Source organism: Loxodonta africana, chromosome 3 (assembly GCF_030014295.1).
Source record: "Loxodonta africana isolate mLoxAfr1 chromosome 3, mLoxAfr1.hap2, whole genome shotgun sequence".
NCBI lineage: Eukaryota > Metazoa > Chordata > Mammalia > Proboscidea > Elephantidae > Loxodonta > Loxodonta africana.
In genome coordinates this window covers 67,005,353-67,023,718 of record NC_087344.1, presented here as the reverse complement: position 1 = coordinate 67,023,718, position 18,366 = coordinate 67,005,353, and the positions used below count along the sequence as shown (strand labels likewise).

The 18,366-nt window shown below is 42.2% G+C and overlaps 2 protein-coding genes across 8 annotated transcripts in view; one reads left to right on the top strand and one right to left on the bottom strand.

Moving 5' to 3' along the window:
* The window catches only part of ZCCHC17 (zinc finger CCHC-type containing 17), a 98,516-nt gene extending 84,104 nt beyond the window's left edge, over positions 1–14,412 (bottom strand). For 3 of the 7 annotated variants that reach the window (XR_002787053.2, XM_023554463.2, XM_023554464.2), the window contains exons 1-2: positions 14,307–14,412; positions 3,539–3,662 (exon numbers count right to left, since the gene is read on the bottom strand). Coding sequence is in view for 4 of the 7 variants with exons in the window: in XM_023554463.2 (XP_023410231.1) it covers positions 3,539–3,604 (66 nt within the window). In the remaining 3 variants the exon portion in view is untranslated. Of the gene's footprint in view, positions 1–3,538; positions 3,663–14,306 lie in introns of those variants that run through there. The other 4 variants (XM_003415450.4, XM_023554465.2, XM_023554467.2 and 1 more) reach the window with 4 other exon arrangements.
* Positions 14,413–14,588: 176 nt separating this feature from the next.
* The window catches only part of SNRNP40 (small nuclear ribonucleoprotein U5 subunit 40), a 43,940-nt gene continuing 40,162 nt past the window's right edge, over positions 14,589–18,366 (top strand). The window contains exon 1 of the mRNA XM_003415449.4: positions 14,589–14,761. Within this exon, the coding sequence (XP_003415497.1) occupies positions 14,627–14,761 (135 nt within the window). The 5' untranslated portion in view covers positions 14,589–14,626. The remainder of the gene's footprint in view (positions 14,762–18,366) is intronic.

Genomic DNA, 18,366 nt, shown 5'->3' with positions numbered 1-18,366 from the left:
AATTATGTCTCTGGGAAATGATGTTTATGATTATATCTTGTACTGCCCCTTTATTGATCATGCGATGTTATGCTTTTGTAAACTTATGATATAAAAGACCATGTAAAAAATAAAGAGCAGAGCCTTCTTCATCTGCAAAATGAAAATATAAGACACACTACCGCTCATTCTTCTTTTTCGCCGAACTCTACCCCTCCTCTGGTAACCCTGTTCATTGCCGAGGCTGGCCCCCGGCACATATGGAAGGGAAAGAAGCCTCGGATAAGCAAAGCATTACTGAAAAAGAAGAAGAAAGTGGGAGGCCTCACTCTACCTGATTTCAGAACCTATTATACAGCCACAGTAGTCAAAACAGCCTGGTACTGGTACAACAACAGGCACATAGACCAGTGGAACAGAATTGAGAACCCAGATATAAATCCAAACACATATGAGCAGCTGATATTTGACAAAGGCCCAGTGTCACTTAATTGGGGAAAAGATAGTCTTTTTAACAAATGGTGCTGGCATAATTGGATATTCATTTGCAAAAAAATGAAACAGGACCCATACCTCACACCAAGCACAAAAACTAACTCCAAGTGGATCGAAGACCTAAACATAAAGACTAAAACGATAAAGATCATGGAAGAAAAAATTGGGACAACCCTAGGAGCCCTAATACAAGGCATAAACAGAATACAAAACACTACCAAAAATGACAAAGAGAAACCAGATAACTGGGAGCTCCTAAAAATCAAACACCTATGCTCATCTAAAGACTTCACCAAAAGAGTAAAAAGACCACCTACAGACTGGGAAAGAATTTTCAGCTATGACATCTCAGACCAGCGCCTGATCTCTAAAATCTACATGATTCTGTCAAAACTCAACCACAAAAAGACAAACAACCCAGTCAAGAAGTGGGCAAAGGAAATGAACACACACTTCACTAAAGAAGATATTCAGGCAGCTAACAGACACATGAGAAAATGTTCTGGTTCATTAGCCATTAGAGAAATGCAAATTAAAACTACGATGAGATTCCATCTCACTCCAACAAGGCTGGCATTAATCCAAAAAAACACAAAATAATAAATGTTGGAGAGGCTGTGGAGAGATTGGAACTCTTATACACTGCTGGTGGGAATGTAAAATGGTACAACCACTTTGGAAATCTATCTGGCATTATCTTAAACAGTTAGAAATAGAACTACCATACAACCCAGAAATCCCACTCCTCGGAATATACCCTAGAGAAACAAGAGCCTTCACACAAACAGATATATGCACACCCATGTTTATTGCAGCACTGTTTACAATAGCAAAAAGCTGGAAGCAACCAAGGTGTCCATCAACAGATGAATGGGTAAATAAACTATGGTATATTCACACAATGGAATACTACGCATCGATAAAGAACAGTGAGGAATCTGTGAAACATTTCATAACATGGAGGAACCTGGAAGGCATTATGCTCAGTGAAATCAGTCAGAGGCGAAAGGACAAATATTGAATAAGACCACTATTATAAGATCTTGAGAAATAGTATAAACTGAGAAGAACACATACTTTTGTGGTTACGAGGAGGGGAGGGAGGGAGGGAGGGAGAGGGTTTTTTACTGGTTAATTAGTAAATAAGAACTGCTTTAGGTGAAGGGAAGGACAACAGTCAATACATGGAAAGTCAGCCCAATTGGACTGGACCAAAAGCAAAGAAGTTTCCGGGATAAAATGAATGCTTCAAAGGTCAGCGGAGCAAGGGCGGGGGTTTGGGAACCGTGCTCTAAGGGGACTTCTAAGTCAACTGGCCAAATAATTCTGTTATGAAAACATTCTGCATCCCACTTTGAAATGTGACGTCTGGGGTCTTAAATGCTAACAAGCAGCCATCTAAGATGCATCAATTGTTCTCAACCCACCTGGAGCAAAGGAGAATGAAGAACACCAAGGTCACACGACAACTAAGAGCCCAAGAGACAGAAAGGGCCACATGAACCAGAGACCTACATCATCCTGAGACCAGAAGAACTAGTTGGTGCCCGGCCACAACCGATGACTGCCCTGACAGGGAGCACAACAGAGAACCCCTGAGGGAGCAGGAGATCAGTGGGATGCAGACCCCAAATTCTCATAAAAATACCATACTTAATGGTCTGACTGTGACTAGAGGAATCCCGGCGGGCATGGTCCCCAAACCTTCTGTTGGCACAGGACAGGAACCATTCCCGAAGACAACTCATCAGACATGAAAGGGACTGGACAGTGGGTAGGAGAGAGATGCTGAAGAAGAGTGAGCTAATAATATCAGGTGGACACTTGAGACTGTGTTGGCATCTCCTGTCTGGAGGGGGGATGGGAGGATAGAGAGAGTTGGAAGCTGGCAAAATTGTCACGAAAGGAGAGACTGGAAGGGCTGACTCATTATGGGGAGAGCAAGTGGGAGTACGGAGTAAGATGTATATAAACTTACATGTGACAGACTGGCTTGATTTGTAAACGTTCACTTGAAGCTCAATAAGAGTTAATTAAAAAAAAAAAAGTATTCAGCACCTACTATTTTCTACCCACCTACCTGTGCTTGAGATATATAGTAGTGAACAAAACACACACAGCTCCGCCCTGGTGGAACTTAACAGTTCTGGGAGGAAGGCAGACATTAAATAAGTACATAAATAAAAACAGGGTGGACCTATTTATGTAGGGTGGAAAAAAAAGGCCTCTGAGGAGATAATATTAGGGCTGAGATCTAAAAGATGGAGGAAGCAAACTTAGAATGTTCTGAGCTGTTAGAAGGCCAGTGTGGCTGGAGTATGAGCAGAGCAGAACAAGTCAACACTGTCAGAGGAGGCAGAGGCCAAGTCATGGAAGGGCCATGAAAATAAGATTGGATCCATTCAAGTACAATAAGAAGCATCTGAAGCTGTGAGTAGAAGCCGCATGGTCCAATCTGTGTTTTTAAAATGTTATCCTGGTTAAACTATGAAGAACAGGTAGGAAAGGGGCTATAAAAGACACAGGCGGTAGGGCACTGTAGTAGGCCAGTTAAGAAATGGAGACCTTGAACTAATGGGGTATCAAGGGAGTAGAGAAATATACAAACCAGAGTTATACTTAGGAGGTAAAAATGATAGGGTTACTGACAGACTGGAGAGGGAAGGAAAATCAAGATCAAATCGAGTGGGGAAAACAAGATTTCTCCCATCATACGAGATGATGTCCAGATTTCTAGCTTGGGCACCTGAATGGATAGTGGCTCCACTTGCTGAGACAGAAAAAGACTAGAAGGGGAACAGGTTTGTTAAGAAAAAAATCAAGAATTTAATTTAAAACATAAATTTGAGATGCTAAGAGATATTCAAATGAAAATGTCAAGTGTACAGTTAGAGTCCAGAGCTTGGAGGAGGTATGTGTGATAGCCAGATGTTGCACTAGCCCTTCCTGTTCGGCCTCAAACGCTCAAGATATTCTCCCGTGGACAGGAGCTCCAAATGCAGCTGCTTTTCACCCTAAATCTGTGTTAATATAAATGGTAGGTTCAAAGTACAAAACAACATACCTCCCCTTGGAAAATAGTGTAGAGAGCAGGCAAGTTTTCCATGGTCTCGGGCCTTCCTGAATTCATCCTTAATGTTCTATGGCTCCTCCATTTCTCATTTCCTAAGGCTAATAATTCAAGTGTCCTGTCACAAAGAAATAAGACAGACAACAATTAGAGAGATATGTGCATTAAACAAGAAATGAATGAGCAGAGAATCTACAGCCAGTCTACAGAATAATACCTTTAGATTTAACACCATGTACTTTTATCCAAATCTCAGTCTTACTATTGACTCTAATTGTAGGATCTATTATCTAATTTCTTTTCAGTTTGTTATTTACCCAAGCCCTTAGTTTACTGATATTTTTTATTGCTTTTGTTGCCTTTTTTTTTTTTGGGCCAAGGGAAGGTGTCTGGTGTGTGTGTGGTAGAGAGTGGTAGAACAAATCTCAAAAAAAAAAAAAAAAAAAAGAACGATAATAGTAATAATAACTAACAATCATCAACCATTTACTATGTCCAAACCCAAAACTAAACCTGTTGCCATCGAGTTGATTTAAACTCATGGCGACGCGATGGGACAGAGTAGAGCTGCCCCACAGGGTTTCGAAGCAGTGGCAGGTGGATTCAAACTGCCGATCTTTTGGTTACTAGCCAAGTTCTTAACCACTGCACCACCAGGGCTGCTTACTGGGCCCAGGCATGTGCGATATCTCATTTAATCCTCAAAATTCTAAAGATAGGTGACAGGAAAGACAACACACAATACAGACGAGGTCAGCACAACTGGACTAAATCGAAAGCAAAGAAGTTTCCTGAATAAACTGAACACTTCGAAGGCCAGCGTAGCAGGGGCAGGGGTTTGGCAACCATGGTTTCAGGGGACTTCTAAGTCAATTGGCATAACAAAATCTATTAAGAAAACATTCTGCATCCCACTTTGAACAGTGGCATCTGGGGTCTTAAACGTTAGCAAGCAGCCATCTAAATTACATCAATTGGTCTCAACCCACCTGGACCTAAGTTGAATGAAGAACACCAAGAACACAAGATAATTACGAGGCCGAGAGACAGAAAGGGCCACATAAACCCAAGACATCAGCCTGAGACCAGAAGAGCTAGATGGTGCCTGGCTACAACCGATGACTGCCCTGACAGGGAACACAACAAAGAACCCCTGAAGGAGCAGGACAGCAGCAGGTTGCAGACTCCAAATTCTCATAAAAAGACCAGACTTAATGGTCTGACTGAGACTAAAAGGACCCTGGTGGTCATGGCCCCCAGACCTTCTGTTGGCCCAGGACAGGAACCATTCCCAAAGCCAACTCTTCAGACATGGATTGGACTGGACAATGGGTTGGAGAGGGATGCTGGTGAGGAGTGAGCTTCTTGGATCAGGTGGACACTTGAGACTATGTTGGCATCTCCTGCCTGGAGGGGAGATGAGAGGGTAGAGGGGGTTGGATGCTGCCAAAATGGACACATAAAGAGAGTTGGAGGGAGGGGGTGGACTGGCTCATTAGGGGGAGAGCAATTATAATCTTTCGCTTAAAGCACAATAAAAATTAAAAAAAAAAAAAATTCTAACGATGTAGGTTCCATTATTACCATACTACATAGATGAGAAAACCAAAGTTGCCAAAGGTTACATTACTAGGACTATGTCAAAAAGCCAGCAAATAGTGGAGTCAAACTGTGGCTGACTCGAGTCCATGCTCTTAACCACTACTGTTGTTGTTGTTGGGTGCCATAGAGTCGGTTCCCACTCATAGCAACCCTATGTACAACAGAACAAAACACTGCGCCATCCTCATAATCGTTGTTATGCTTCAGCCCACTGTTACAGCCACTGTATCAATCCATCTTATTGAGGGTCTTCCTATTTTTCACTGACCTTCTACTTTACCAAGCATGACGTCCTTCTCCAGGGACTGATCCCACCTGATAACATGTCCTTAATCACTGTGCTAGGTATTAAATCTGAAGTGACTTCAAAAAAAGAACAGCAAATTAACACAAATTATCTCATTTAAACCTCACAACAAATCTATTCATCCTATTTTACAGATGATGGCATCAAAGCAGAGGAGTTATATAGCTTGCACAAAGTTTCACAGCTAGTAAGTGGTAAGAACTGGAATTTCTATCCAGGCCTTTTTTTTTTTTTTTAAGTAATATTTTATTGTGTTTTCATTGAAAGTTTACACAGCAAATTAGGTTCTCATTGGACAATTTCTACACACTGTTCAGTGACATTAGTTACACTTTTCACAATGTGTCAGCATTCTCTTTAATTGTGTTCTGCTTGTTCTGTTTTCAGTACTCTAGTTTCTTCCCCTTTATCTTCTCGTCTGTCTTAGTCATCTAGTGCTGCTATAACCAAAATACCACAAATGGATGGCTTTCACAAAGAGAAATTTATTCTCTCACAGCCTAGGAGGTTACAAGTCCAAATTCAGGGAAACTCTCTGTTGGCTCTGGAGGAAGGTCCTTGTCATCCATTTTTCCTCGGTCTGGGTGCATCTCAGCACAGGAACCTCAGGACCTCAGGTCCAAAGGACATGCTCTGCTTTCTTGGTGGTATGAGGTTCCCTACTCTCTCCTTGCTTTCTTTGCCTTTTTATCTCTTTAGAGACAAAAGCTGGTACAGGCCAAACCCCAGGGAAACTCTTTTTACTTTGGATCAGGATGTGACCTGGGTAAGGGTGGTATTACAATCCCACTCTAATCCTAACATAAAATTATAATCACAAAATGATGGACAACCACACAATACTGGGAATCGGGCCTAACCAAGTTGACACATATTTTAGGGGGACACAATTCAATCCATGACATCACCTTTGCTTTAGAGTAATTGTTGACCTTTTGGTTTCACAGAGTGTTTCAATGGAGCACTGTACTCACAGAAATTCTCAAATGAGAACCTAATTTGCTGTGTAAACTTTCACCGAAAACACAATAAAACACACAGGTACTCCTTTATTTTGTGTGCCAATGTTACTTTGCTAAATGGTGACCTCTGGGTTTCAGTTCAAGGTTTAAACAGTTGCTCAGGGTGACAGTCTCAGAGAGTCCTCTAGTCTCAGTTGGCCCAGTAAGTCTGGACTTTTTAAGAATTTGAGTTCTGTTCCGTGTTCTTCTGTTCAATCATGGTCTATCCATTGTGGCCCCGTTGTTCTTCTGGTTCTCAGGGTAGATGAGGCTATGGCTTGTGTAGGTTATCAGCCCTGTTGACTAGTTTCTTGAGACTTTGGTCTCCATCTTTCTCTCTTGCTCTTGAGGAGTAGAGACCAGTAGTTATATTCTAGATGGCTCAATCCAGGTCATTCTGACTCCAGAGGCAACACTATTAACTGCTATGCTATACCACCTATACTTAAATTAGTTGAATTTTGACTCCCCTTCTCACAGGCAGGATCTCCCAGATTTGGACTCTTCCACAAATCCCAATTTGGGGATGAACACCTCTGAGTTCCTAAAACCTTTCAGTGCTGCTCTCCATCTCTACCTCTGTGATGGTTAAGGTTGTGTGTCAGCTTGGCTGGGCCATGATACTCAGTAGTTTGACAGTCGTATGATGTTGTGATCACTTCCATAAGGAGATTTGATATGATGTGATCACCTCCATGATGGGATCTACTGTGAGTAGCCAATCAGTTGAAAGGGGTGTCCTTGGACATGTGGCCTGCATTGAATATAAGCGGATATTCTGGCAAGGTTTGTGGGCTTTTGCTCATTCTGGATCCTGCAGCTGGCTCCTGTTTGTCTGACCTCTGGTTCTTGGGCCTTGAGCTAGCAGTTTACCTGCAGTCTTGCCTGCCAATCTTGGGGTTTGTCAATCTTCACAGCCTGTGAGCAAGAGCCCTGATGTCTGATCTGCCGATCTTGAGTTCGCCAGCCCCTGTGGCTACATGAATCAGGAGGAGTCTCTATCCTGACCCACAGACTTGGGACATTGCAGCCTCTACAATCACATTAGCCATTTTCTTGATATAAGTCTCTCTATATATTTGTATTTATATACTTCACTGGTTTTGCTTCTCTAGAAAACTCAGCCTTAGACAACCTCCATCTCCTATAGCTGACTGTCCCATATTCTTGCTGCAAATCTCTTAAAACTGAGCCTGGGGGTTTCGGTACCGATTCATTTTTCTCTTCAACCCAGTCCCGTCTCATTCATACCTTTCAGGAGTTCATCAAATATTTAGGTCCACTGATGGCACCTTTCTCCCATTTCCTACGGTACCGTAGATCTTATCTGATTTTTTCATTACATCCCTGGTCATTTCAAGGAGCCCTGGTGGCACAGTGGTTAAGAGTTCAGCTGCTAACCAAAGGTCAACAGTCCAAATCACCAGCAGCTACTTGGAAACCCTATGGGGCAGTTCTACTCTGTTCTATAGGGTCACCATGAGTTGGAATTGACTTGACGGCAACAGGTTTCAATAGATCACTGAGAAACAGGAAAGATGAATTAATAGGCTGTCATCCTGAAATGAAAAGTCACTGTCTGACACTTTAATAGGCTAGTAGCCCCTTCCACTCTGAAACTCAGACTCTTAACAATGCTTCTCTACCTTTCTATGCATATGAATCATGTTAAAGTGCAGACTATGATTCAATAGGTCTGAGGCGGTGCCCTAGATTCCGCATTTCTAACAAGTTCCCAGGTGATACTGATGTCACTGGAGTAGCAAGTCTTAGAGCTTTAGAGTTGAAAGCGACCTTAGAGATATGCTTGTTTAATGTCCTTGTTTTAAACAGACAGAAAGTTAGCAATCTCTAATAGCTCTTAACCATGCCCCTTTACTCTGCAGGATAAATCACTGCTAGATATATAAAAAAAAAAGGTATCTTAATTTTATAAAGATAAATGGCTCTGTCCTCAGCTCTTTTTCATGACCTCCTAGTTTCACTTGATACTAGTAAGTCTTGAAACTCTAGTCTCCTTGGGATTTCATAGCCATATAATTTCTTCTCTCCTCAACTCCCAGCTCAGCCCCCTCAATTTCAGATGATGACTTCATGTCCTACTTTTGGAATGTATTCCTGACTTACAATGGATTAACTTGATGTCCTCACTAAAAAAACAGAAATAAGAGAAAATCCTATCACGTTTCCAAACCCTCCTTCTAGGATCATCCCAACGCCCAGGAACATCCCTATCCTTGAGTTCCATGAGACAACCTGTGTTCTCATATGTAAACTTGCCCTTTTCTGTTTAAGCCACCAAAGTTGGTTTTTATTACCTTACTAAAAGCAATGGATAGAATGGAGGCAGCTTTGTCAATTCTTAAGAATTGGCTAGTAAACAGGTTAAACCCAATATACAGTGAACCCAACCTGCAAACTTGCAAGTATCAAAACCTGGATGGATTCTGCCTCTTCTCATTTCTTGTCCTCCCTTCCCTTTGCCTGGCACCCCTCACCTCACACCCCAGAACAGGGGTTATTAACCTGAGGTTAATGGCTCTACAAAGAGACCTGTATTATCCTGCCAACTGTTGTAGCATTAGTAGGGTAGAAAATCTATAGAAGATCAGCAGCTGGGGCATCTAAATTGAACTCAAACATCTTAGTCAAGCTACTCTACCACCTGTTCCTCTCCAAACAAAGGCTATGAAAAGGGCAATAAAAGTGAAAATGATCTTGTTTCTTACAGATTTCTGTTGTTATAAGTGAATGAACAGGTGAGTCTAAAACTCTCCTGCTTCCTCCTCTTGTAGCATGGAAAACCCTATATGATTTTTCAAGAAGGAAACTGGCATGCATCTTTGAGGGAATGCCTCAAAATACAACAGTAACAGGTTCACAATATCAGGAAAGCAGAGGGTTGCCATTTTTAAGATGGCATTTAAAGTTTCTAATTATGTTCTGTGAAGCCCTAGGGTTCTGTAGAAATTATTCAGAGGCTCCTCAGCTAATTCAAGTTTATTTTTAAAAAGTCAGTTCTGAAATATATAGGTCACCACAGGGTTCAGGAAGAAAGCCAAAGAGGCAGGGCTCTAGGCCAGCCAACCAAACCAGAACGGGGGCTTTCATTCAAATGGTGGCAGGGGTAGAGCCCCCAAAGAAACAAGAGTTAGGGAGGCACCACTCCAGAGCAATTGGGAGGGTAGGAGCCTATCCTTAGTAATTGGGCAGAGGTTGATTATTGCTGATTCCTACTTGCTCTTCCAGCCTTCGAGTGGGCCCTGGTGGGGGCAAGTGGATGTGACTGGAGGAATGCCTGCTTGACAGAATATTCTGCTTTGATCCAGTTTATATATATATTAAGCTTCTGTATAAGATTTCAGTTGGAAAAAAAGCTTTGATTCTTTAAAAAAAGTTAAAAAAAAAAACCAAAACTTTGAGATATAGTCTAGTCAGAAAGAACCACTCCAAATGGTGCACTTTCATCGTTGTCAATTTACTTGCACCATTAGGAGTTGCCTTGCAATAGTTCTCAAGGCAGAAAATCTTCCCTGAGTGCTTCATTTCATTTGAGCACTTTAAACAATTGTACAATGTCGGGAAGCAACAAAGACTCAGTTTTTCTACCCTCAAGGGGCACAGCAAGGAAAGTGTCAGGGAGAGGGGGAACAGTAGAGAAATGGTAGCCCAGAGCCAGGTCAGAGCTGGCTGTAGAGGAAATCTGCAAAGACGAACAATCCAGTGTGGGGAGGAGCAAGGTAACTGATAAGGTGTCCACACATTGGGGTGGCCCAGAATGGACATCCAGAGCCTAAACGTGGAGAGGAGGATTAGAGATAGTAATGCAATGTTAATTTTCTGATTTTAATAGTATATTGTGGTTATGTAGGAGAATGTCCTTGTTTGTAGGAAAAACTAAATCATTCAGGGGTGATGGGGCCCCAGGTCAACAACTTAACTCTCAATGTTATTTGTACTATACCTCCATAATTTTGTGATTGTTTCAAAGTTAAAAAAAAAAAAAAAAGTGCACGCATTTGGAAAAAAAAAAAAAAAACCACAGCCTGTCCTCCCTTCCAACAAGAAATAAGAAGTTTTTAGAATAATATTAAATTAGTGAGATACTCTACAGCTTCTTTGGAATGTCATTTCATGTGTTACCATACTGACCTGGTCTAGATTTTTGTTGTTGTTTTTAAGTCTGCGTTGATTTAGATTTCTTTTTGTTGTTTTTTTATAACACTAATTAACTAGAAGCCCGAAGGAATTAAAGAGATGTTAACTTTAACCTAAGTAAAAGAATTCAGAGGAGTATCAGCTAACACTGGGATATAAACAAAGACAGAATAATTCCAGAACCTACATTCTTAACCATTATGCTACACTGCCTCAAAAAGAATGCATAGTCCACATTTAAATTTTGTAGAGTACAGCTCTAACACTAACTAGGTCCCACCACTGGAGGAATCAATATAGAGTAATCAGAAGGGCATCGTTCATGGAGAAAGCTAGGATGAGCAGAGTCTGGATTCATTCATTCAAACATGAAACCAAGGACCATTTCTTATTTAATCTTGAGGTCCTGATATACAGTGGGTACTCAAAGACTTCTTGAATGAATGAACAAAGCTTACTATAAATCAAGCAGAGGTAAAGAAAGAAGGCAGAAAGCGTTCTAGTGTCTAAAAGATACAGGAGGAGAAGGAATTTGAGTCCCACATGTTGGATATGCCAGCAGATGGGAAACTTTCAAATGCCAAATTGGTGGCCTAACCTTCCTCCTTCCCACCAAATTTCTAAAATGACTATCCTAGACACGTGCTTCTTCCTTTTCAAGTTCACTATCTTATACAGGTGTTTCTTCCTTAAGAAAGTAGTCAAAAGGAGGGAAGAAGAATAGTAAAAAGCCAGGAAAAGCACAAAAGGTAGACTCATAAAATGTAAAAGTTGAAGGGAATTATATTATTAAGCTTTTTTTTTTTTAACTGAAATTGAGGCTAACAGAAGTCAAGTGATTTGAAAAAGGCTGCTGAGTTACCAGAGTTGTTACTAAACCCAGGACCAGTACTTACTCTACTGCCTCACACTGTTCTTTCAGGCAATAATCCCTAAGGTCCCTTCCAAGTACTCTAATAACAACAGTTAAAATTTGAGTGTTTCCGATTTGCCATGTATTAATCTAAGAGCTCTACTTGTCTTAACCAATTTAATCCTCTTTTTGACCACCCTATGAGATGGCAATTATCACTGCCATCTTAGAGATAAAGAAACTAAGACACAAGAAAAGCTACGTAACTTGCCCAAGATTACAAAACTATGAATGATAGAGATGGGATTCAAATCCTATCATCCTCTTTGTGAACATGTTTTCCTCCCTTTCTAGATTGTGAAATTCTTGTCGGCATGCCCTTGTCTTGCACATCACCATATCCTCCCGCCCCCAATCCCCAGTGCCTAACACAGAATAAGGCACATAGAAATTCATAACTGGCTGCTGAAAATACTGAAGTACTTGATGTTACCCTATTTTAAATTGTTAGTTAATTCATCAACTCAGCACAATATTTATTGATGCTTATATGCCAGGCCTTGTGCTAGGTACTTTACAAACCTAATTTTAATTCTTAAAAAAACTCTACAAAATAGGTATCTCCATTTTGCAGAAATGAAGTAACTTGTCCAAAGCCACACAGCTAGAAAGAAACAAATCTCAGGCAATTCCAAAGGCTAAGCACACATGCCACTAAACTACCCTTTCAACGCAGTCCCTATCCTCTAAAATCTCCTAGTCTGGTAGGGATGATGATGAAACTATTTATAACACAGCGTGGTCAGTGCTAAAGTAATGGCTAGGTTCAAGATAATGAACAAACAAGGAACAAAGAAAAGACCTGAGAGAAGCAGGGAAGTTCAGAGATGACAACTAAGTAGGCCTTTAAGGATAAATGGGTATCTCCAAGAAGAGACTACTGTTGTTTGACCACATAAGAACCCTGAGGTACTGGCCTCTATTTTCTTCCCATCTATCAGCCCTCGCCTTTTTCTTCGCTTTCTTCCCTGTCCATCTTAGATTCCAGTCCATCATTCAAGTAATACCCTTAACTTTACCTTTTTATAGCTTACCTATCTGACAGTACCCCTACTCTGTTGGGGAACAGTTGCAGACAACAGAATCAACTGTAGCTAGGTTAAGAAGAGATTTACTGCCAGGTATTATGTGGCTTTCAAAATTACTAGAAGGGTGATAGAAGCAGGCTCTGACAGAACTTGCAGGAACAACTCCTAACCTACAACAAAGCACACCAGCTTTGCCACCCAGATCAAGAAACTAATGGCTATCACTGCATAAAGTCACCAAACCAGCAAACTGTTGACTGGAAAAACTCATTGCCTCTGCCATTAACTGTCAGCAAATTATGCCTTGAACTCTGCTTCTCTCTACATTTAGCTCAGTTCCAAATCCAATTCTCAGCTTCAAGAGTCAAATAGTTTTTAGCTTTCCAGCCTCTTCAGTAAGATACAGTACATTAGAAGTTGGAACGTGTGTTGTGTGAGCCAAATCCACAGACCTTGCCATACCTGGATATGCTTTCTCCATGCCTGGACTAAAAAGCCTGGTGTTGCCAGAAAAAAATTTATGATCTCCAGTCTCAAAATGGGTTCTTAACTCTGCCTGGAAATCCTACATTTCTCTGGTGAACTCACTCTCCCAACCTCAGGAAACGGTAACACCATCTATTCAGCTGTAGAAGCCAGAAACCTAGGCGTTATCTTTGATTCCCCTCTCTTCTCTCCCTGAATCCAGGTTCTACCCACTTCACCTTCTATAAATCTCTAGAATATCCTTGCCAACATCTCTCAAAGGACTACTGTATATCCCCCTAAGTGGTCTATCTGCATCTCCCAGGGCTCCCCTCCAATCTATTCACACCACTAACCCAGAGATCAAGCCACCCGCAAAACCCTCAATGACTGCCCATCAGTCTTAAAGCAAAACTACAAATTCCTATAAAGTGTGACCTTCTAACCACCTTCCACTTCATCTTGCCATACTCGCCTTCATTCGCTTTGTACCAGCCACTCTGGCCTGTTCGTGCCTTTTAGTCATTTTGTTCCCATTACCATAGGGCCTCTACACATGCCGTTCTGTATGGAATGTTCCGCCTTCCCTTCTTCACCTAATTAGAATTCTTCCCTCAGATACCAGCTTAAGCATCTTTTTCTCAGAGAAGTCTTCCTGCTTATTTCAGGCACTCAGAGCAACAGCTACCTCTCCTAGGTAGCACTTCCTTTTCCTCACCAGACTCAAACTCTCTGAGGTCAGGGATCATGTTGGTTCATACTGTATCCCCAGTGCTTTGCACAATAAATATCTGTTGGATGATTAAGAGAAGGCCTAGTTCACAGATATGGGTCTCAAATATCTAAACAATACTGGCCTCTCAAGAAGTCGGAGGTGAACCCTTTCTTCATCTCTCTCTCTCAGAGGCACACAGCAGGCCATAACAAAAAGCTGCATAGTCAGTGGCAGAAAGAAGTGTCGCCTCCTCAGTCAGAATGAACACTGGTGGAGGCAGGGAGACAGGCCTTTTCTCCCAGGGCTGAACACAATTAGTCCCTTGTTGAAAAAGTCAGCCAACGAGGACCCCCGGGAAACCGCAGGATCTGGGTCCTGCCGCCAAGAGACCCCAAAGCTCTGCTCCTGCCTGGAAAGAGAATTGAGGCTGCTACTTACCAGGGCTCCAAACTCGGGCCTGCCTCCCACCCTTTTCAACCTGCATCTTCACCTGAAAAAAGCCAAACTCAGACCCTACTACCGAGGTGCGACCTCCAGAGTCCCGCAGCCACCCCCGATCTTCCTTATACTTACTCACTGTTAGCCCCAGGTCGCCCAGCCACTGCACTGCGCGAAAAGCCAAACCCTCTCAGCGCGCTTCCACCCACAAGACACAGCGCGCCTAGGCAAGACTCCAGCTCCATCCGCCAATCCTGGAGCCGTACTCTAGTGACGTCAGGAAGAGCCGCCCAATAACAAGAGACTATCCGGAAAGAGCGCAGGTAGGAGCCTTGGAAACCGATTGGTTTCTCCAAGCCGGAAGTTCCGGGGGAAGAACTAAGTAGGAACCAATCGCTTGGTCCCTGTGTGTGTCGGCGCGGCTAGTGCCGGTGCTGAGGAGAGTGGCTGCCGCCATGATAGAACAGCAGAAGCGAAAGGGCCCAGAGTTACCCCTGGTTCCAGTCAAGCGGCAGCGGCATGACTTGCTGTTGGGAGCGGCGGGGTCGGGCCCCGGAGCTGGACAGCAGCAAGGAGCTTTGCTGCAAGCGGTAAGTGAAGGAGTAGGCGGCCTTCGGCCCTCAGCTCATCCTCCTCTCTCCTCGGACCTCTGCACTAGGTGGCCCCGAACCGGCCTTTCCACACGCTGAGAGGGGAGGAATGAGAATCTGTATATGGAGTTAAAGCAGGAAATTCTGTAAAAGCGCTTGACAACCTGCATATGTTCAGTATGTGTTTTCGCGTTTGACACCTCGTCACCGTCTCGACAGCCCTGTGAGGTGGCGTTAGAATTGTAGTTTAAGAGCCTTGGGCTTATTGTCGGGACCCGAACTTACGGATCCTAAAATTTCGAGAGATCTGGCATAAAATAAGCATTCAGTAAAAGTTTGTAGAGCGAATGAATGAGTGAGGTAAGGAAGAAAATGAATGATACTGGCTTGCTGTGGAACTTAGGACAAGTTGCTTTTTTCTTTTTCAACTTCCCTTTATTTCTTTGCGCTGGTATTAACTACTAGTCCTCTTGTCAATTAAGATCAGTTGCAAAAGATCTCCTTGAAGTGTTAAAAAGCAAAGATGTCTCCTTGAGAACTAAAATATGTCTGACCCAAGTTATGGTATTTTCTATGGCCTCGTGTGCATGCAAAAGCTGGACAAAGAATAAGGAAGACTGAAGAAGAATTGATGCATTTGAATTATGATGTTGGTGAAGAATATTGAGTATACCATGGACTGCCAGAAGAACAAACAAACCTGTCTGGAAAAAGTACAGCCAAGAACGCTCCTTAGAAATGAATAGTGAAACTTTGTCTCTCTTAGTTTGGACTTGTTATCTGGAGGGACCAGTCTCTGGAGAAGGACGTCATGCTTGGTAAAGTAGAAGATACGGAAAAAGCAGAAGACCCTCAACAAGGTGGATTGACACAGTGGCTGCAACAATGGGCTCAAACATAGCAACAAGTATGAGGATGGCCCAGGACTGGGCAGTGTTTCATTTTGTTGTACATGGAGTTGCTATGAGTTGGAACCAACTCAAGGGCACCTAACAACAACAGTAGTATTATTAACAATAGCTAACATTCATTGAGCTCCTGTGCCGAGTGCTTTGTATATGTAATCCCCGCTAGTAATGGTAGCATCTTAAGAGTTAGGAACTGTTATTATCCTATTTTGCAGATGAGAAAACAGACTTAACTAGTAGTTTCCCGTTTAACAACTTCTACAAAATTTGTTCAGCGATCTTGGTTACATTTTATACTTTGTGTCTACTTTCTCCTAATCAGGACTTTGAACCGGTTCAAGCCATGGCTGAGGAAGCAGAACTGAAAGACTCAAAATTTGGGTGAAGTAGAATGGGAAAGATTATGGATCGAAGCCCTGGGATGAGAGACTCAGAAGAAGCATAGTGAGCCTTTTCAGGAGCCTTATCGGGAGATTCAATTATTGCCAGGACTGTGGAGGGTGACACACTTTCAAAGTGGCACAGGCTACCGTCTTTGAGCTGGGCACTGCTGTTTCCAGTTTTGACAGTCAAAATACTTGGTTGTTATGCAATGTGCATGCTGTCCTTGTTTTCTAGAGGGAGATTAAGTTTCTAGCAGGGCTTCAACCTGTAATTTTTCCCATTCTGCTTCACTCACATTTTAAAAATTCAAGTCCATTTGGGTTTCACTGCATCGGCCATGACTGCACATTATTTCCGTTCTCGGTGCTTCCGATGGTCTAGTTTCCCGCCCCCTTGCCTTCTCATCTTTGTTTTAGAGTAAGTGTTGACCATCTGGTCTCATATAGGTGATTTTTTAAAGGAGCATAGTACTCACGAAAGATATTGTTTATTTTATGTGCCAATATATTACTTAGCTAAAAGATGACCTCACGGATAGTTTTGGTTCCAGGTTTAAAGAATATCTCAGGGCGATAGTCTTGGGGAGTCCTCCACTCTCAACTAGTCCAGTAAGTCTGACTTTTTAAGAATTTGAGTTACGTTCCAGATTTTGTTCCCGTTCTATCAGATCTATCTATCGTGGATCTGATCAGAACAGTGAGTAGTGGTAGCCAGGCACCATCTAGTTCTTTCGGTCTCAGGGTAGAAGAGATTGTGGTTTGTTCAGACTGTTAGTCCTGTGGACCAGTTTCTTCTCTGAGTCTTTGGTTTTTTCATTCTCTTTTTCTCTGGATGAGTAGAGACCAATAGTTGTATCTTAGATGGCCACCCTCAAGCTCTTAAGGCCCTGGACGCTACTTCTCAAACTAGCGTGTAGAACATAAACTTTAAGTACCTTATTATGCCAACTGACCGAGTTGTCCCCCAAGACTATGGTCCTAAGCCTTCACCCCGTAAACCAATCCTGCAACATGTTTATAAGTATCTGTGTTTTGGCTGCCTATGTGGTTTATTGTGTATATGAATATATATGGATACGTACTTACACGCACACACAGATATACACCTGCATATTAAAAAAAAAAATCAAACCCATTGCCATCGAGTTGATTTCGACTCTTAGTGACCCTATAGAACAGAGTAGAACTGCCCCATAGGGTTTCCAAGGAGTGCCTGGTGGGTTCGAACTGCCAACGTTTTGGTTAGCAGCTGTAGCTTTTAACGTATATGCACACTGTATACGTAAATATACATACCTGTGCACTTGTATGCATACACATGTATCTACACTCCTATTGTTGCACAGTTGTATATGTCCTAGCGTTTACCAAAAACGTCCTTTTTCCTTGCATACTTCTAATGACATCATTTGCCCTGGTCAGACTCTGCAAACCCTGGTGGCATAGTGGTTAAGTGCTATGGCTGCTAACCAAAGGGTCGGCAGTTTGAATCCGCCAGGCACTCCTTGGAAAGTCTATGGGGCAGTTCTACTCTGTCCTATAGGGTCACTATGAGTCCGAATCGACTCAACGGCCTTGGGGTTAGACTCTGCATACTTCACCCATATTTGGTGTTTTATTTCCCATCCCCCAAAATAACAAGTGTCTGCTTACTATCTAGAGAATGATCTCTTCCTCCACCCTCCCCATCTCTGGTAACCACCAGTGAACACTGGTTTCAGTATGTCTACCTGTTCTTGTCTTTTTATAACAGTAAGTTCGTATAGTTGTCCTTTTGTGATTGACTTTTTCATTCAACATAATGCCCTCCAGTTTCATCCATGTTATAATATATTTTGAGAACTCATCATTATTCTTTATGGCTGTATAATGTTCCATTATGTGTATGTTCTATATTCTGTTTATCCATTCATCCATTGACAGGCACTTAGGTTGTTTCCATCTTTTTGCTGTTGTGAATAGTGCTGCGATGAACATAGGTATGCATACAGAAATAGATTTTGAACCCAGGCAGCCTGACTTCAGAATCCATGCTCTTAGCTACTCTTCTTATAAGATAGAGATAGTGACCATACCTCTCCTACTGCATTGTTGTGAGATACAGATGAGGAAATATATGTGTTCTGTCTTTCTTTCGACTCCTCAACCAACCCGTCAGCAAATCCTGCTGGCACTACTCTCAATGTATACCTAGAAGTGCTACCGCTTCTACCTTCTCCCTCCATCACAACCTTCTTGCTCAAACTATTGTCTCCTCTGGGATTATTGCAGTAGACAGGCTCTAGCTGGTCTTCCTGTTTCTGCTTTTGTTATC